General features: G+C 42.9%; 1 protein-coding gene across 4 annotated transcripts in view; it reads left to right on the top strand.

Moving 5' to 3' along the window:
• Positions 1 to 206: 206 nt before the first annotated feature.
• KLHL32 (kelch like family member 32) overlaps positions 207 to 21,137 on the top strand; it is a 169,073-nt gene continuing 148,142 nt past the window's right edge. For 3 of the 4 annotated variants that reach the window (XM_045572696.1, XM_045572695.1, XM_036415114.2), the window contains exon 1: positions 12,258 to 12,356. In XM_045572696.1, coding sequence (XP_045428652.1) covers positions 12,310 to 12,356 — 47 coding nt within the window. In that variant the 5' untranslated portion in view covers positions 12,258 to 12,309. Of the gene's footprint in view, positions 655 to 12,257; positions 12,357 to 21,137 lie in introns of those variants that run through there. The other variant, XM_036415116.2, reaches the window with a different exon arrangement.

Raw genomic sequence — 21,137 nt, 5'->3', positions numbered from 1 at the left:
CTGCGCAGGGGAAGGGGACTTCCGGGGGGAGCGGGCGCGCGCCGGGCTGGCCTTGGGCACCGGGCGGGGGTGCGGGGTGCGCGGCGTGCGCGCTCCCGGGGCAGGGGAGGCGGGGGGCGGGCGTGTGTGCCCGGTCGCCGGAGGCGGGAGGGAGGGAGGGGGAGGAGCCGCCGGGCTGTCTGCGCCTCTGCGCCCGCCCCGGGCCCCGCCGAGGTGCGTCTGAGAGCCACCGCGCCGCCCCGGGCACAGCGAGCCGGACGTGCCACCTGCGGGACCGGCCGCCGCGGGGGCTTCGCTGGGAAACACGGTTTCGCCGCGGGGGAGCCCCGGAGCGCGCAGGGGCGCGCGCGCACGCAGGCACACGCGCACTCACTCATTGACACCCGCGCGTGGGCGCGCGCGCGCGCACACACACACACACACACACACACACACACACTCACACACACACGCACACACACGCTCACGCACACACCGCTCCTTCTTCACAACCGCATCTCCAAACCGGCAGAGCGAAAAGCTGCTGCGATTTCTCTGAACCCCAGCACCGCGGGGCGAAGCGGGGCCCTTGTGCACCGGGGAGAGCCAGCCCGGTGCCTGCGCTGGCTGCCGCGTCGGGGACGGAGCCCAGCAGAACGCTCTCCTCCACGTCGGGTGAGTCCGACTCCCTCCCTGGCACCTGTTCGGGGCTGCTGGCTGCAGACTGGAGGGAGGAGGTGGGAAGCTGCTGCCGCCGGGGCGCCAGGGGCGTGGGGGTGGGGCGAGGCTGGAGTTGATTGAAATTTCAGGGGCTTACTCCCGGCGACTTATCCTACCAGCCCTGGAGTTGCCATCGCCTTCCTCCCCTCCCCCCAGCCCAAGGTGTGCTGTGCTCCTTGGTTGCCAAGGAGACTTCCTGAAACATCAGCCTTGGGACATCTGTGGAAAGAACTGATGTCTTCCCCTGGTGCTGTTGTTTGTTTTTGATTTTTTTTTTAAATAAAAAATATGCACTGAGAACCATGTGGTAATTTGGCGTTCGTTAATCTGTATTCAGGCGATGATTTCATTCAACTTTAGGAAAAGCGGTAATTGCACTATATGATATACTTTACAGAAGATTCGTCAGATGAATTTTTTTTTCAACGGGTGTGTGTCTTGAATCATACATTACTCTCATTTTGGTGATCTTATAAAGAAAGCTGATTCCAGTTAAAATCCTTTCTTCCTCTCTATTTCATTGTATTTTGCAGTTCATTCAGCAGGGCGTGATTATCTTAACATTGAAAAAGCAGAAGATAAATACATTTATCACATAAGGATGACCTTCTGTGGTAAATTGACCAGAACAGGAATACATATGTGATATTGCCCAATGTGAGGAGATAGCATCCATAACACATATCTTTGCTAACATTTCTCTATCCACTGCATTATTATTTCAGGGCAGCTTTCTGCACCTCTTCCATTTCGGAGATTTTTTTCCAGTCTCTTATTGATTATTGACATATCTAGGTAGATGTATTAATAGATATAAAATGTGTGACATGTCTTACTACTCCAGGTTCTAAGTTTTCGGAGCTCCTGTTAAAACATAGGAAGGACACCCAGAGAAAGCTTTGTAGACCACACTGTTGTTTTTCCTGATGGAGTGAGCCCGTTACTGGAGGACTGGGTGAGACCTAAGGAGGAGGCCAGTGCTTAGGATCTTCTAATCACTGGCTGTCGGTTTTACCTTAAGGCCTCAGCTGCCTCGTGGGGGAACGTATAGCACAGCATTGGAAAGGGTCGGCCATCTGGTCATTACACTTTGCACCAATTTCATACCTTCGTCACAAACAGAGATGACCTAGTAAAGATCCAGTGGCATTCAACAATTCATTTTGTTTTCCTTTAATATTTGTCCATCTTTCCTATCTTTTATGAAATGATGTAAGTGCATATATAAAATTCTTTTTCTTTGGATTTTAAACTGTGTTGTACGGAATGCAATAATGTGAGAATCAAGGAAGCCAATGTAACTGAGGTAGGTAGCGGGGATTTATGCAGCTGAAAGGGGCCTGGGAGATGCATAACGATGACACTTTACATGATAGTTCACAAAGAGCTTTCTGTATACTCCCCTTTGAATCCTCATAACAACCTTGTGAGGTCAAGGAATTATCTTCATTTTAAAGCTGAAGGGCCTGAAAACTCACAGCTTGCTGAAGGCTACAGAGCTAGTAAAGGGGGAAGCTTTTTTTTTTTTTTTTTTTTTTTTTTAATCCAGGCTCTTTGCCTTTAAAACTTTCCTGTACCTGCATTGCCAGTGTGTGCAGAGCTCTGACAGGTGAGACGGAGTGGTAGGAGACACATGGGAGGCAGGGAGATGTGGATTTTGGCTTCTGGAAAGAGAAAACCAGTATAAATGGGGCAGCTCCTACTGTAGCTGATTGTTGCCACAGTTCTAAAAATGCTTTTTCACAGAAAACCGAAGTTTCCAGATGTTTTTTTTTATGTAATATGTCCTTAATTTTAAAAACTGTAAGGACCACATTTTAAATGTATCTAGGCCACATGTGGCCTGTGGCCTGCCAGTTTGCAATCAATCCATAACTACTAGGTCTCCTTCATTTCTATACTATTTTTCTCTAACAAATACATCCATCATTATAAGAGTCATTAAGAGTTTTCTGATTGCCGTAACCGGTTTGGCTCAGTGGGTAGAGTATCGGCCTGCAGACTCAAGGGTCCCAGGTTTGATTCCGGTCAAGGGCATGTACCTTGGTTGTGGGCACATCCCCAGTAGGGATTGTGCAGGAGGCAGTTGATTGATGTTTCTAACTCTCTATCCCTCTCCCTTCCTTTCTGTAAAAAATCAATAAAAAAATATTTTTTTAAAAAGTTTTCTGATTTTGATATTAAAATCTCTAAAAATGTTCCTCATCATTTCTCCAATAAACAGGTCCAACTTTGTTTTTGAGAGTTCCTTGTCCTTTATATATTGTATTTCAGAGAATGTAAAAGAGAATGAAGTGCTCCAAAATAGGAATGTTTCAATCGAGTGAAACAAAAGCATTTGAAGTTTAAATATCTTATGTTCCTGGCTTCATTTTTGTTTTGGGCATAGGGCCAGAAAGTATAGAAAATGTTAGTTGAAGGAATAGGTGGAATAAAAAGTTGGTCCGAAAACAGAGTATTCTAGATTGTTTGGCTCAGTGGATAGAGCATCGGCAGGGGGACTAAAGAGTCCTGGGTTCGATTCCAGTCAAGGGCACATGCCTGGGTTGCGGGCTCCATCCCCAATAGGAGGCATGCAGGAGGCAACCAATCAATGATTCTCTCATCATTGATGTTTCTATCTCTCCCTCTCCCTTCCTCTCTGAATATATATATATATATATATATAAATATATATATATATATACACACACACACACACACACACACACACACACACATATATACATTTTTTAAAAGAGTATCCTAAACCTTTCAATGAAAAATTCCTCTTAAGGTTTTAGATAGTTAAAGCCACCACAGAATACTGCAAATTCCAAAGGAACAAAAACATAAATGGGAACTCAAAGGGACGTTCATTCCAGGACCCTGGCAGAGAAAAGTCTGTTTATTTCTTAAGTAATATTGCAATGCAGTAAATACCTCTTGAGAAGCTGTCTCTTTCTCACATTCCTTCAAAAGCTGTAGAGATGTCAGATTTCTCCGAGGCATATCTAGTAATCAGAAAGAAGGGAGGGGACAGGAAGAGGTTAACTAAAGAACATATATGCGTATATGCATAGTCCATGGTTGTAGACAATAGTGTGTGGAGGGCCTGGGGTTGGGTGGGACTGGATGGAGAGGGGATGGGAGGAAATGGGTGACATCTGTAATACTGTCAACAATAAATAATAAAATAAAATAAATAAAAAAAAAGGAATGATAAAAGTTATTTTATTTACCTTGTTTCTTGTGGATCCCAAAAGGTGTCTTTTAGAAAAAAAGAAAGAAAAAAAAAAAAAAAAGCCAAGCCAGGCCAGCATGGCTCAGTGGTTGAGCATTGATCTATGAACCAGGAGATCAATGTTAGATTCCCAGTCAGGGCACATGCCCAGGTTGCAGGCTTGATCCCCAGTAGGGAATGTGTAAGAGGCAGCTAATCAATGCTTCTATTTCATTATTGATATTTCTCTCTCCTTTCCTCTCTGAAATTAATAAAAATATATATATTTTTAAAAAGGCAAGTTTCTCAATAAATTTTAAAAAGCCAAGATTTGGACAGGGACTTCGAATAGTCCTCTTACTCTAAAGTCATCCTCTAAAGCAATGGTTCTCAACCTTTTTAATGCCACGACCCTTTAATACAGTTCTTCATGTTGTGGTGACCCCCCAATCATAAAATTACTTTTGTTGCTATTTCATAGCTACAATTTTGCTACTGTTATGAATCATAATGTAAATATCTGTGTTTTCTGATGGTCTTAGGCGACCATGCTAGCAGTTAACCTGTGGAACCTCTGCTGTAGAGCCTAAGACCATTGGAAGACACAGATATTTACATTACGCAGGAGCAGAAGCCACAGGCATGGAGACATGCAGATGCTAGTCAATAGCATAACAAAGTCCTGGCTGAGTGCTCTGGAGGTCACATGTCTGCCTTCAAGGATTCACAGCAAACATACACAACTGCTCCTGCGGTTTCCACTTTCCCAGTCCCTACAAACTGCCTACTCCATATTGTCTTTTCAACATCCCTATCAGTGGGCATCTTACTTCTATTTCACCGATAAAGAACCCAAAACTTTATGAAGTTAAACTGGATCAATGAAATAAAACTTTAGACCTCAGCAGCTCCTCTCCTTCACACCCACCCTTCTCTGCCGATTACCTGATGAGGTTAGAGACATGTATAGAATTGTGATCAGGAGACAGTTGAGTGTTAAATTATACAATACAGAGACAATATCCCATATATAATAGCACAATACAGGAAAAAAATTTTAAAAAAATATCCTGATTGTGGCGATCAGGTAAGTCCTGTGTAGGAAAATTAGTGCTGGACTTGGATGGCTGAGTCTGGTGACAGTAAATGATCCCGTTAGCTGTGGCAGGATGGGAAGCACTGCCAATCAGTTGGAAATGGGAGTTGAGAGGATAATGTACAAGAGGTCTGATACTGATGAGCTCAAGGGACGATCGGACTGTGAGAGGAAATACAGTCTGTAAGATGTAGTACAGCAAGAAGATGGAACTGGGAAGAGGTAGAAAAAGACAAGTTGGTGAAGGAGACTAAAGGGGGAGCTTGTAGACACAGAGGAACATCTGGAGAGTACGGTGTGGATTCTTCTAAAAGGCTGAAAGGAAACAGCAAAGGAGGAACCAAGCATTATATTCTCTATACAGGTCTGATATACAGTAAATACTCCTGAACTATTATGGCGTGTCTGTTTTCTTAACATACAACATTTGGCATGCAGTTTCCTCTTTTGATACCACTTTTCTGTGGAAAGGGAGTCTACTTATATATTTTACATGAATTCAATTGGAGTAGACAAATATCTGGGTTTTCAAAACTTGGGAAAGGGATTCTGCAAGTTAGATAAAAAAAAGAAGAATGTATCAATGTAAACATTTTCTTTTGTAGCGTCATTGACTCGAAGATTAGGGAGGCTCTTACAGAGATTTTAACATTGAATGCACTATTGATGATGTCTCATATCTGTGGGACAAGTAAGGAGAAATGTAAGCTGTGTGTTAGCTATTTGAAAATCTATACTAAAACCCAGATGAATGGACTCTGCTCTTGATCCTGATTGGGTCACCATTTTTGTTACCCTGAAATGAAATATAAAGAAGAAAAAAAGTGATAGCAGATGGAAGTGAGACTTGTATTCAAGTACTAGCTCTGTGATGACTGGTTGGGAGGGCTACATGTTAGGATGATGGCCACAAGATAACAGGATGAAATAAAGTAGAAAACGTGTCATAGCTAGCTAGAGTCTAGCACCAAGGACATTTGGTATGACAGGGATTTGCTTTAAAGTTGGAGGGATTTTAATTCCCATCAAGCACAATGCAGTAGTCCCCCATTATCCATGGTTCCATTTTCCATGGTTTCAGTTACAGTCGACCACAGTTCAAAAATATCAAATGGAAAATTCCATAAATAAATCATACGTTTTATATTACAGGCCACCCTGAGTAGTGTGATGAAATCTCACACTTGACCACTCCATGCCTCCTGGGACATGAATCATCCCTTTGTTCAGTTAATCCAGACTGTATATGTTACCTACGTATTGGTCACTCAGTAGCCAACTCTGCTGTCAGGTTGACTGTCAAGGTATCCTAGTGCTTGTGTTCAAGTTACCCTTATGTTACTTAGTATTGATCCCAAAACACAAGAGTAGTGATGCTGGCAATTTGGATATGGCAAAGAGGAGCTATACAGTGCTTCCTTGAAGTGAAAAAGTGAGTATAGTACAATAAGATATTTTGAGAGATCACATTCACATAACTTTTACTGCAGTATATTTTTATAGTTGTTCTATTTTATTATTGTTAATCTCGCACTGTTCCTAATTTAGAAATTAAACTTTATCATAGGTGTGTATGAACAAAAAACAATGGGACAAGTAAGGAGAAATGTAAGCTGTGTGTTAGCTATTTGAAAATCTATACTAAAACCCAGATGAATGGACTCTGTTTATCTGTCCATAGTTTATCTAAGGTTTGGTCCTATCTGAGGTTTCAGTCATATACTAGGGGTCTTGGAACACATCCTCTGTGGATAAAGGGGCACTACTGCATAAACCAATAATGATTTGCTCTTCACACCTTTTTTTGGCAACTAATGGGAAACATTAGAAACAACAATGTAAGGAGCCCATCTTCTTCCACGGGGCTATCTGAGGACAGCAGAGATAGACCTGGTTATGTCTCGTGTCGGGCAGTGCCTTCCTTCCCCTTTCTTGTCCTTATGTCAGGGGTTCATATTATTTCAGAATTTCTTCCAGGTTGGGGAGTGGAACTGGATAATTTATCCTAGAATCTTACTTTCCCTCCTATTGGAAATTAATAGATGGGATTTGTTTTGTTCTCCTTTTCTCTGGTTCTGTCATTTCTCATTGGCTCCTTCATTCCCATGCCCTTTTGGCTGAGATCTTTCCCCTTTAAGACAGAGGAAGAGCCGAAACTGGTTTGGCTCAGTGGATAGAGCGTCAGCCTGCAGACTGAAGCATCCTGGGTTCGATTCTGGTCAAGGTCATGTGCCTTGGTTGCGGGCATATTCCCAGTTGGGGTTGTGCGGGAGGCAGCTGATCGATGTTTCTAACTTTCTATCCCTCTCCCTTCCTCTCTGTAAAAATCAATAAAATATGTTTAAAAAAAAAAAAAGACAGATGAAGCATTCAGCTTTCTTCACATTTCTTTTGTCCTTGCATTGCTGCCTGTGCACAGTGTAATGCATTACTGCACTGCATTCAACTCGATTTAGACATGTGGCACTATACAATTGGGTGAGATTTTTAAAAGAACTATGCATAAGAAATAACAGTTTTGCAAACTTTGCTTGGATTCAGGTTAATTCCGCATATGGCAAAAGCACTGGAAGCTGTAAATTTGTCTAAAATAGTTTTGCAAGATTGAAATTGCCAACCTGATAAGATGGTTTTTAAATGAAGAAGGAAAATCTTTGGCAGTTTTCATAGACTCTTGACTTTCTCCTACATGTTTATTTGAGGCATAATATATTCTGCTTCTCATGCCAGCTGAGCCAGTTCCAGTTTGAAGCAGGGCTTCCCTCCGCCCTCCCACAGTACAACCTGTTTGGCACAGAGAATATCGATGGGATAAGTAGTTTGATCCTGGCTGATGGTTTTCGTGAGAACGCAGTCAATGCTAATAGAATAGACACCAAGCTCAGAGGAGGAGGCATTTTGCCACTTAAAAAAAAAAATGACAGGTTCTGGTACCTCATTTAAAATCATTACTTGTTATTTGTGAGTCTTAGTTATTCACGTGTATGTGCAACATAGTTTGGCCGTCAAAAACCTAAGCCTTGGGAGCCAGATTTGAATACTAAATTTGACACTTTTGGGCTCTGTTATTTACAGTCTAGTTACATATCCCCTCTAGGTCTCATTTTCCTGATCTGTAAAATGGGAACTCTATTACCTAGATTATAGGCTACACTGAGATGGAATAAGATATACATAGAAAAAACATCTAGGACAGTGGTCGGCAAAGTCAACAGTACAATGATTGAAATTTCTTTAGAGAGCCAAATTTTTTAAACTTAAACTTCTTCTAACGCCACTTCTTCAAAATAGACTCGCCCAGGCCGTGGTATTTTGTGGAAGAGCTACACTCAAGGGGCCAAAGAGCCGCCTGTGGCTCGTGAGCCAAAGTTTGCCGCCATGGATCTAGGACAATGCCTGGCGCGTAGTACAATCTCAGTATTTATCAATTCCTTCCCTTTGTCGCTCCCCTCCTCTCCTGACCTTCCTCAAATGAGGGTAGAATTCACTTAAAATTTGGGCACCATATAAAATGTCTTAATCTGGCTGTCAGCCTGAGAGGGGAGCAGCTACCCTCTTCCTGCATTACCGCTTAGTGAGCAGTGGGCTGCTTGCGTGGACTCTCCTGGGGAGAGGCATGTGTGGATTGGGGTTACTGGTGTCACCTCTCTGGCAAGCCACCTCCCCCTCACATTGGCGGCTCCTGTAACCCCAGCCTGGCCACAGGGAAAAGGAGGGAGGGCCCATTGCTTCCTGTCCAGGAAGCTCATCAGGGCTCTATTATTGGGTCTCTTCAGGGGTCCCCAGCTGTGTAAAGCCCAGAGGTGCCCCTTGTGTCCCCTGTGGATTGACAAAAGCAGCACCAAGCAGTCACAGACCTCTTAGCATTTCTGTGAGGTCAAGTTCTAGTTGTCTACATCTTTCTAGACAATTACAGGCTTCTCTTTATGCTGAATGATGATTTTATGAAAAGGTCAAAAGCCCCCTATGCTCAACAGAAAAATTCAAGTTTACTTTTAAGTCAGATAGGATTAAAACCTTCCCAAGGGGAATACATTCTTAGTTAAATCTTTTTTTTTTTTTGTCTTTCTTTCTACCACTGTCTGTCCTCTCCTGCACCCCTGCCAAGCAACTCCTTACTCTCATAAGTGGCAGAGTAATTTTGCTGCTTTTTTTTTTATACCATTTGGTTCTCTGATGACCAAGGAATGCAGATGAGATTAGAGTGTTTTGACTTTTTTCAAGGTCACCCTCTCAGCTCCTGGGCTTGGGGTAACCTAGACAGCAGTGGGTACTACTAGAAAACCACCATGCTGGTAACTTTTGTAGTAGTGATAACAAGGAATGGTTACAGGAAGGTAGTCTGAGCAGTACATTTTAGGAACCCGTATACCAAGCTAAGTTCTGTTTTTATGTAATTCATCACATAAATTATAAAGCACATCCTTCCAGAAAATACTGCTTCTTGTGTGCTGTGGCATGTAGGTGTTTATGTCTATGTATTATATGTATGTATGCATGCATGGATATGTGTAAGTATTCGTTTCTATGTTTCTTTAAATGTGTTGCAATTTAATAATTCAGATGCACTAGTTTTAATAGTTAATGAGTAACGTTAGTTTAGATACCTATTGTAAAATAAGAAAGGCTTAGGAAATTGGTAATGCTAAATTTGTGATCCTTTGTCAAAATCAGAATATCCTTTAACCTCTATGAATCCAGAAGAGAATACAGTAAAAAAAATTTTAAAGATTCAGTATGTAGTGGATATTAATCATAATTAGGTGTGCATACTCAGACAAAAACTATGGTAGCCAAGATGACATCAGTGCAGATCTTGTGTCCACATCCAATTTGCAGGCCAACAGTCACAAAATCATATGCCCACTTTAAATATGAGCATATTTTCAACCACTTCTTACATGACAGCTACGGTTATTGTTTAAGAAATTTAGGTTCATAATCGAGGTAAGTATCTGAATAAAAGAGATTTATTTTGATAGAGTCTATTTGCTTCCTCATCTAATCCGTTTGACATTTCCTGAAAGGAGATGTTTTTTAAAACCCTGCTGTTGTGATAGGCAGCAGTGTCCTATAGATAAAATCCAATAACCTTTCTCTGTGAAGATTCACTAGTCTCTCCCAAATGATGACCTTGAGCTGATATGGCTGATTGGTGTTTTGAGAATTCAGGGCCTAAAGAAATATGGAATGGAAGTTTTGGTTTTTCCTTCTGTGAAAACATTAGTTACCTACAATCTGATTTAATTTGGGCACAGTTTATCTTCTTTAGCTTCGGTCACAGAGCAATTTATCATTTCTTAAAGGTCTTCCTAATTGATCAAATGTCATTTGAGAAACTCATGCACAGCCTTAAGGCCTTTCTACACAGCATTTCACTTGCCTTTTTACTGGAATTCTAATTTGTGTATCTCAGTGTCATCTGTGGGTTTTATGATAAGCTTCCCTTCTCTGACCTTATAATCTTTCACAAAGTTACGGTTTTTTATTTCTACATTGTATGTTGTTTTATTAATATATAAGCCTGCAGTTAATTTATTGTATCATGGTATTTTATTAATTGCTATAAAATGGAGCACTAATATATTTGATGTATATCAACGAGTTTGGAGATATGGCTGCAATTCTTTGGTGAGCATATTCTCTCCTTGTGGCCGAGTGTTTGGTGAGCATAGATTAGGGACAGAATTTAGTTACATGGTTTAAGTATGTAGTAGCGCCAGCCCTACACATTGTCTTTTAAAATTAGGACTTTCTTTACCCCTGGGCCTAAAGAGGCATGAAATTCCCAGACCTTCTACATATGTGTTAATTACTGAATTTTCCTCTTTGGTCACAGTCTTCTTGGGGTTCTTCCATTTCCTGTAGATTGACCTCTTCTTGGAAAATGATTGCTTGCAAATTTTCTTTGCTCATGTGCAAACTTGCAATGCTTCAATCAGCAGCCATTGGTATACGGTTCATTTCTTTGATGAGGAGACAGAGGCAAGGGTGTAAGAGGACTTCCTGCATGCCAACATTAAGTGAGCCTGCTGAAGGGGTTGGGCCAACTGTTGACCAAGTTATTTAGGAAACCCAGGTCTCACTGACTTAAGAACTTTTTTAAGATCAGGTGCCTCTCTTTTCCTTATCTGGAGTCTCATGGTTGACTTCCTATGGGAATATATTGAGAGTTTCAGGAAAGGGTTTTTCTATGTGGTAGCACAATACTCTATAGTACCTCAGCCAGGAAAGAGGATTATCTCACAGGAGCCAGCCACTTCTCCTGGGCCAGCTCCCAGCTTCCTAAGACCAGTGCCAGAGTTGATAAGGCCTTTTCTTAAGGCTGCTCACACTTATGGTTGCGCTAGTCACAGCAGAACTCTCATTGGTAGTATTCCGTGGGGTGAAGTGAGACTGGGCAGGACATAGTGAGGTGGGTTGGGAAACAAGAGTCCTTTTTCTTTCTTGGGTTTCTAGCTCTGCCGGTGGACGGGGTGGCGGCGGCTTGATTTCAGAACTCTGTGCTTAAGTCTTCTTCTCTATTGGGATTACATTAAGGATCACGAGAACAAAATAAGACATAATTTTAAAGTGCTCTGTTTATATTAAGAGTATTCTGTTACTGCTTTTGATTGGCCAGCCTGCAGCCTTGCCTTAGAAATTCATGTTTTACCACTCTTCTACAAAGAAGTCCAGCCCAGCTGTTCGCAACCAGGCTGACCCTCGGAATGCCCTGGAGTTGTTTTTAAAATACAGACTCCCAAATCCTCTGTGATCATTATGTTGGAATCGGCATTGGTGCCAAGCCTCTGTGCACTGAAAAACCCTCCCAAAGCATTTCTGATGACAGGTCTAATTTGGGAGCCGTCGGTCCGAGTGCAGTGACCTGCTCACATCCTCGCTTCTTTTTCCTCCCTCTCAAGTACAGCTGTGCCACCTGGAACTAGGCCTCAGCTTTCTTGTCATTTACATTTAACAAAAGATAACAAGTCAATTCAGTTCTGAGCTCACGCAGCTCTCCGGATGCTCGGTGGACATTTGAACATTGTAGGCAATTCTGTACTAACCAGGCACCCTGTGTGGATAGAAGCTGTGATGTGCAATTAACATCATCATGCCGAGACAGAAGTTAGGATTTTCCACTCAAATTTTTGTACAACAATCAGGTGGTTTCTATTAGAGAGCTTCTTTATAAATGTCTTCATCAAAGTAGATTAAATTGTGCGCATTTTTGCCTAAGATAAAATCAGATGCTTTTTATTTTATTCCTTTTTTTTTAGATTTAGAGCATTGATGGTGACTATATGGCATTATGTAAGTCAACTGAAGAATGCTATTTCTACTGTGGATGAAATGTTATGAGTCATTGATTAACAGGTCAGTAGTGAATTGCCGCAGAATACTATAGGTCTTTGTGGCAGGATTTTGGGAACAGAGAAAGTATGGTTTTAGTTGTCATTTTTCTTTATTTTTGGGAGGGTTCAGAATGTGCTTTGCAGGTTTTTAATAGACTTCTCGGTCCTTAGAGATTGGCTGAAACAGAGTGTGACTGTGTGTGTGTGTCCAGGGGAATTTTATGACCTTTTTTTTTCCAGTAGTAAATTATTTTTATTTTATTTATTATAAATATGTTTTTATTGATTTTTAGAGAGAAAGGGAGGAGAGACAGAAATATCAATGAGAGAGAAACATCATCAATTGGCTGCCTCCTGCATATCCCCCTATTGGGCATGGAGCCCACAACCCAGGCATGTACTCTGACCAGGAATAGAACCAATAACCCCTTGGTTCATGGGTCCACACTCAACCATTGAGCCACACCAGCTGGCAGTGATCTTCTTAACTATCATGATCTTAAAGCATCAAAACACTTGAATACAAGGCATTTTGAAGAGATATACAAATATTAAACACCAATATCTAGATAAGGAGAAAAATAACCCTTGCCTATTCGACTGCTTGTGAAATTATAAATGAATTTTTGATGTGTATGAAAATAATCAGTTATGCACGGTGAGGATATTGCCTAATTATAAATTTAAGAGAAGTCACTTTGAGGTATATGTGTGAGAGAGCAGATACCATACTTATATTTATTCATCCCTGATAATTTAATTTTTATTATGATTGTTGTGGTAGTTCCTCTAATAATGTATTAGGTACAAGCCAGCTTGATTTCTTTTTTATTTTTATTTTATTTTATTGATTTTTCACAGAGAGGAAGGGAGAGGGATAGAGAGTTAGAAACATTGATGAGAGAAAAACATCGATCAGCTGCCTCCTGCACACTCCCCACTGGGGATGTGCCCGCAACCAAGGTACATGCCCTTGACTGGAATCGAACCCAAAACTCTTCAGTCTGCAGGCCAATGCTCTGTCCACTGAGCCAGACCTGTTCTGGCCAGGTTGATTTCTTGAAAGAAAGGTTCAGCTCTTCCAGAACCTTTTTTTATTTTAATATTTAGGAATATTTTTGAGTTAAATAAAAAGTCTTTTGATTTAAAGAATAACTGTTTCAGAACTGGAATTGTTTTATTGATTTACCTTTTCCTCCCTAGGAAATCAGGTGAAATGCTGTGTTGCTAAATTCAAGTTAGGGTGTACTCTGCTGCCTTTTATGTCAGGGACAGGAGAGAGACAAATAGAGACAGGGAGAGAAAGAGAAGAGGGGTGAAGATAACCATAAAATTAGATAAGTTGGTTTTGAGGCTGCAGCATCAATTAGGTGGTTAGCACTGGGCCAGTCTGCCAAAATCATCTCTTTGGCCATCTGTGCCAAATTATAGGAAGTAATGGCCTCGAGCACAGCTGCTGAGTTTAATGTGTATTTCTAACTGGCGTATTAATGATAATGCTCACACAGAGAAGTCTGGTGGCCCAGTGTGCAGAACAAATAGAGAACCCAATTCATGCATGTACATTTAGAAGCGGAAGCAAGGAAATCTGTATTTTTACATTGGCAAATGAGAGTTAGGTGTTATTTAAATCTCCAGGTAGAAATTTAACCTTTTCTACCTTAGTTTCTGTATAGTAGCTTTCTCCTAAGGAATAATGATTCATACGAAAGATTGACCCTGAATTTTGACATTTCTTTTTTAAAAAATAAGTTTTTATTGATTTTCTTTTTAAAAATTTTTTTTTTATTGACTTCAGGGAGGAAAAGAGAGGGAGAGAGAAATAGAAACATCGGTGATGAGAGAGAATCATTGCTCAGCCGCCTCCTTCATGCCCCACGCTGGGGATGGAGCCGGCAGCCTCGACATGTGCTCTGACCTGGAATTGAACCCGTGACCTCCTGGTTCATAGGTCAAGTTAGACTTTATTGGTTTTCTTTAAAGAGAGAAAAAGGAAGAGGGATAGAAACATTGATGACAGGGAAACATAATTGGCTGGCTGCCTCCTGCATGTCCCCTATTGAGGAGTGAGCCCCCAACCCAGGCATTACCCAGACAAAGAATCGAACCCGTGACCTCTTGGTTCCTGGGTTGATGCTCAGCTGCTGAGCCACTCTGGCTGGGTGTATTTTGTCCCTTCTTTGAAATGCTTCACACGCTGACATTTCGCTCTGACATTGATATTTTTATAGGAGTTGGATTTCATTAATGTATCCCAACCTCCATTGATTGGATCTTTTCCTAGCTCAGCTGGCCCTTTAACGAGAATCGCTTGGGGATGAGTGACTGCCATTCGGCGTCACTGTGCTTTTCATTGGCTAACTTGGACCGGGAGCGGGACCTTTCCAGCAGGTTAAGTCTAATGTCATAGAAGGATCACTAAGAAGTTACAAGATTATCTGCTGTTGCGTAGCCCCAAAGATAAAAGAAGGCCAAGAATCAGGATTTTAAAAGAAACATTTCTACACTTTCATTTCTAATGAATGCATTGGGAGGAAACCTACCTTACAGTGAAGTTGATCGTTAAAAGAAAGTTACTAAAATTTTGTGCAGGGATTTGGGCATATATAATATAGCTGAGTGGCAAGTCCCCAACACGTCCTTTTCAAGTTTTCCTTCTCCAAACCTGCCTTGTCCATAGCTTCTGTCTTTAGTTGCTCAGGCCCCAAACCCTGGTTTCTTTTCTCTCACAGCTCACATCCAAGCAGTCAGGAAATTGTGTACTTTCCAAGTATTCTCAGAACCTGACCCTTCTCCCCACCTCTTGCGGCCACGATGGTCCCCGTCAGCATCATCTCTTGTTTAAATTAATGCCACGGATCCCCTGTCTCTTTTACCTCCCATTAGGTTCTTCTCAATACAGCAGCCAGAGGGATCCTTTGAAAACACGAGTTAAGTCATCTGACACTTTTGCTCAAAACTGCAGTAGCTTCCACCCCAAATCAATACTCTGGCACCATCCATCCTCTCTCATCCCCTGTCCTCACCTTCTATCCGTTCCTTGTCCACTCAGCCCTGGTCTCACTGGCCTTTTCTGCTTAGAGCCTGTGCCCTCAGCTCCTGGTTCCCTGGGCCTGGATGCCCCTCCTCTTGCCTGTCCCTCACCTCCTTCAGGCCTTTGCTTAAATGCCACCTTCTCACGGAGGCCCACTGTGATTACCTTATTTAAAACAGAAATCTACCTGCCACCACCACCACCAAGTACTTCCCTCTCAGTTCACCGTACCTGTCTTACTGTTTTACACAGCTCTTAGCACTTTTTACTGGGGGATACGGATATATCATAAACATAACCCACTGTATTGGATTTTTAGCACGTGTATATAGAGTTTCACAGCCCTCCCCACAATCCACTTTTAGAATATTTCCCTCATCCTCCGAAACTTACTTCTGCCCAGTTTCAGTTATTCTCCACTCCATCGTAGGTAGCCTCTGCTCGGCCTCTGGACCAATAAACTTGCCTTTTCTAGACGTTTGGATATTGGCCTCCTCTGACTTCAGACCACCAGTGTTTAACAGAGCTCAGCAAATGTGTGTTAAAGGAGCCGTGCATTTGCATACAATTAAAACAGGTCCATGTTTCATAGGCATCTGAGCTTATTTGAAGATAACTGGAGTGTCATCTCAGTATTCAGCCACTGGGGCCTCTCAGTCTCCCTCCCAAAATCTTCCCTGTGCTCCTCCCTGCTTCCCATCTCCTGGCTGCTCTCTGATGCAGGTGCTCAGCGCTACAGATTCTTTGCTAGTCTTTGAGCCACTTCCTTTTTTTTTTTTTCCCCCCTGTCCCTTCCTGTAAACTGCTGTCAGAGTAATAATCGTTAGAAACTTGATTTCTATAATTGCACTCTCCTGTCTAAAAACTGCCAGTGATTTCTTGAAGACCTTTATGGGTTAATTATTATCAACAAGCACTTTTCCACTTGCCTTCTAATTCTGCTCAGTGCCAACCAGCTCCCTTTCCCAGGCTCTGTAAATATGAATTTGGCAAATATTGATTTCCATAGAACCTCTAGTGTCATGTATGCCTGACTCCTAAGCCTCTTTGTCAAGCAATGTGCCATTTATTAAAACAAAAACAAAACCCTTAAAGCCTCTAGGAATTGGCAATGTAAAGAAACCCAACAATTTACCTGTATTATATTTTCCCAAATTGGGTGTTCTCAACACAACACATTTCTGAATGTGCTTTATACCAAGGATTTTTGTTTGCTTCTTATCAGGGGTTTCTCTGGCCACCAGTGTATGAAGGAAAGCTATGGGATAATCCCATCGTGGAAACAAAACAACACACGTCTGGCCAAGGCCCTCCAGCGTCAGGACCAGACCTCAGCTCTGTTGGGTTCACTGTTGTTCCCTGCCTGAGGTCCCGGGCAGGCAGGGCGCCCCCCAGTGGAGGTCTTTTCTTCTGGGATCCAGCCTCTCCTGTGCTTGGCCTGTGCTACCGATGCCACATCCACCTTTCTCCATGCTGTGCACCGCTTGGGGCTGCTCAGGTCCTCCCTGATGACCAGGGATGTTAAAGCTGCCTCTGGGCTCCTCTGTTTACCAGCCACTCTCCTTCCCCATCGCCCGTGGGCTTTGGCTGCTTGTTGCTGCCTATCTTCCTTTGTGCACCAGCCACAGTGGGGTCTGCACAAGTGGAAATGGCTTTGAAGACAGGCAGCCCTAAGGCTGAGTCCCAGTTCTTTTCATTTACCAGTTGTTTCGTCTAGGGAAACGTATCTCTCTCTTTGAACCTAAGTATCCCCATTTGTGCTCTGGGGACAGTGATACCGTATAGTTATACGCTTTGCCGTATAATCATGTGGATCAAGTCCAATAATGTACGTAAGTGTCCTTGTCCCGCCCAAAGTTAGGCACTCAGTAACTTTTTGCTATCTGCTGTTGAGATTGTTAGGCCGAAGCAGGAGAGCCCTGGGAAATAATGGTCGCTCCCCTATCCCTGGGAGAGAGCAAGCCTTTCTTCCCAGTTTCATCTCCCCCTGGAGGTGGTGGTAATAAGAATGTGGACAGTGCCATTCTGACCGGCACCCAGGTTTTCCAGGACTCGGCCCCAAGTGCTGATGAACAGCCGTGAGTCATGCACCACACCAGGTCTGCTTGTGTGACCTTCCCTCTCGCTCACTTCAGGATGAAAGCCACAAAGTATTCTCTGTTGTTATTCTTCTTAAATATGCTGTCAGGTGTTTTTGCTTAAAAAGCATCGCCAGTTTTGTCGTGACAGCTATTCTGTACTGTAAAGAATGCGTAGTTGTCACACAGTTACTGGGCGTCCGTTAAATGGCAGGCGCTGGGCCAGGTGCTGATGAGCCGGGGGGTGAAGGATACAGACCAGACCTTTGTCGTCTTGGAGCTGGCACTGTCGTAGATGTGACAGGCATTCTTCAGATGATCTCACAAGTGAGGGTAAATGCCCCTAGAAATAAATGCTAAGATGAGGAGGTTTGTGATATTAGGTAAGTGTAGAAACAGGTCTTGACCTGCTCTGGGAAAGAGGATAGAGTGGCATGAAGTCTTCCCTGAGAAAGTGGCCTTGGGGTCTGAAGGATGTGATATCAATGCGGTGAAGGCCAGAGGATAAAAAATGCTTCCAGTAAAGGGGAAAATGGTGTGCACTGCTGTCACCTCACAGGGGTGCAGAGAGCCCGGGAGAGTGTGGGGGAGGGTGCTGGAGGGTGGGTGGGGCAGGACTACACCTGGGCCTGTAAAGATACTGGCCTTTTTCCTAAGAGCAGTGGGAAGCCATTGAGGAAGGGTTTTGCTCAGAGAGTGACAGGACCTGGAAGACTAACAGTGGCTCTGGTTGGAGGAGAGTACTCATCAGTATAGGAAAACACTGAGTCCATCGCTCTGGTTCTGGTCAGAGATGAAGTTAGCAGCTTGGCTTAGAGAAATGGGGAGAGAGGAAGAGAGAAGACTATTGAAGGGAGGTTTAAGAGGTAAATTTTTCAGATCTTGGTGATGGATTGGGTACTGAGGGTGAGGGAAAGAGACACCTAGAGACTCCTACATCTGTGTGGGTGGTGGTGCCATTCATATAGCTGTGTGGGTGAAGGTGCCATTTGCATGGGTGGTGGCACTAATCTATATAACTGCTTGGTGGTGACACTCTGTGCGACTGTGTATATGTTGGTACTTTTCACAAAGAAATGAATTCTGGAAGAGTTTGGGGATGGGGAGGGGTGGGTGAAAGCAATTACCAGTGTGGTGATGGCAATATTAAATTGGAACTGTTTTTACAATGTTTAAATGAGGATGCTAAATAGGAGGTTATTGTATGATTGGACATCGTAGAAGACTGGACCTATGATACAATTTTAATATTTTTTCTATCACCATTTATACTCCTATGTCCTTTTCTGCCTTCCCCAACTCTCTCCCCATAATCACCAACCACACTGTTGTCCCTGTTCATGAGTTCTTTCTATTTTTTCCCCTTTTTATGCAATCTCTCCAAGCACACTCTCCTCCCCAGAGCTGTGAGCCTGCTCTCTATCTATAGCTCTGTGATACAATTTTTTATTTGGGTTGGAGTTGCCTAGGGATAGAGTAGGTCATTAAAATGAAACTCAAGGAGCACTTAATGATTAGATAGAGGAGGAGCACATAGGAGTAAACTAAATATGTGACCAATGAGGAAGGAGGAAAACCAGAGTAGATGGAGTCACAGAAGCCAAGGAAATAGTATGATTCAGGAAGGAGAGACCGTGTGTTGATGTTCAGTGCAGCCAGTATCCAGGTCAAGCACTGGCAATGACAAGTGGACTTAGTGAGCGTCCAGCTAAGGTATGCGTGCGTCGCCTGGAGACCAGAGGCACTCGGCAACCCAGCCCTTTTCACTTTGCCATGTTACTTCCAGAACCGTGCCATGCCCTCCTTGAGCAACCTCAAGAAGGCAGAACTTCCAGCTGGTAGAACAGGGTTAGAGAAACAGGGGGAGGAGCTTTTAATTTTCTTGCGTGCCAGAGTCTGCAGTAAGATTTTACCTACTCTCATTTATTCAGTTATAGGTGCTCCTGTCCTGAACACACTCCCAGAACAGCAGAGGGCAGATATAACTGTAAGATTTATACAACTGTCACTTGGGCCTAATGGAAGCATCCCTAACACAGGAATACATTGTTGGAATTTAAAGAAGGGAAAGCTTAGTAGATGAGGTGGAATGCACAATCACAAATAGAAAGACATGAAATGCACAACCAGAGATTGAGCTTACCTTAAGGTAAGAAGCCTGGGGGAAATGCAAGATACTTAACACCTTAGGATTTAGACTGCCAGCGATAGCTCATTAGTCTTTCTTAGGTGTCATTTCTTCCTTTGTACTTTTGCAAACAAATTTTTCAAGTCATTTTCAAAGACTTGCTTACCAGGGTGAAATTTCAAAAAATAAAGTTATCTGAAAATGCTTTTCAAGGTACAGCTTATAAAATGCACATGTTCCAATAGCAAACTAAATTTTACTGAAGGAGCCAAAAAATCAGTACTTTGCAGGGAGGGAGGAGCCTGTTGGTATCCCCATTAAGAATTACTATACCTTCCCAAACCAGTTTGGTTCAGTGGATAGAGTGTTGGCCTGCGGACTGAAAGGTCCCGGGTTCGATTCCGGTCAAGGGCATGTACCTTGGTTGCGGGCACATCCCCAGTAGGAGGTGTGCAAGAGGCAGCTGATCGATGATTCTTTCTCATCGATGTTTCTAACTTCCTATCCCTCTCTCTTCTCTGTAAAAAATCAATAAAATAAAAAATAAAAATAATTAACCATACTTAATTTGCTTTAATTCCTTAAATTAGTTTTCTGAATGACTTAGGCACATTTTCATCAAATGAAGCTCTGGGAAACACTGATTTTATTTTTTTATATTTTTATTGATTTCAGAGAGGAAGGGAGAGGGTTAGAGAGATAGAAATATCAATGATGAAAAAGAACATCAATGGGCTGCCTCCTGCACACCTCCTACTGGGGGTTTAGCCCACAACCTGGGCTTGTGCCCTGATTGGGAATCAAACTGGTTCATAGGTCGATGCTCAGCCACTGAGCCATGTTGGCCGGGTGAAACATTGATTTTTATTAAGCAGCAAAGGGTTACTATCAGGTGATAATTGTCATAAAAAATTTGAGGTGAAGACTGGGTGCTATAGCCAACATCATATAATCAATGGAGGCCCCTTTAAAGACACCCCCTGAGAAAGTGAACCCAGGAAAGTACCTTCTCAGTCCTCCCCTCTGGAGCCTCTGGGGGATGAGCATCACTAGGATGGAACCACTTAGCTGCTCTTTCTCTTTTACCCTTTATCATTTTACCTACCTGACAACAAGAAGACCCTAAGGAATATTCGCAGCATCTTTTTCTACTGATGTGTTGTGTGTGGGGGGAGGGGATGAAGGGGGAGGGGAGTAAGGGGTGTCACACACATTTTTGATAATTTAATAAATGGTGTGCATCCTTTTCCCTGTGCTTATAGATTCAGAGGAAAAGTGGGACATAATGGCAGGGGCTGTGGGCACACTAGAAGTCTTTTCAGGGGTCCCAGGTTAGGCAACAGGCCTTGAAGGAGCTTCCTGAGCCACATGTTATATCCCAGCCTTCTCCTGTGTCACAGCTGCTGGTGGCTGCACAGTTGCTGCTGGGAGGTCAGGCTCTGCACTGTTTGCAGCCTGAAGTCAGCTAGCCCCACCTATCCTGGTCAGCCCAACCTGGCACTGCTTCTGGCATAGACGCTGTCCTCCTCACTTCCTCCGGCTTGAACCTGATCCCCTGGCTCG

The sequence above is a fragment of the Pipistrellus kuhlii genome, unplaced genomic scaffold, assembly GCF_014108245.1.
Source record: "Pipistrellus kuhlii isolate mPipKuh1 unplaced genomic scaffold, mPipKuh1.p scaffold_m20_p_5, whole genome shotgun sequence".
In the NCBI taxonomy this organism is placed as follows: domain Eukaryota; kingdom Metazoa; phylum Chordata; class Mammalia; order Chiroptera; family Vespertilionidae; genus Pipistrellus; species Pipistrellus kuhlii.
This window is presented reverse-complemented; position numbering and strand designations above follow the sequence as displayed.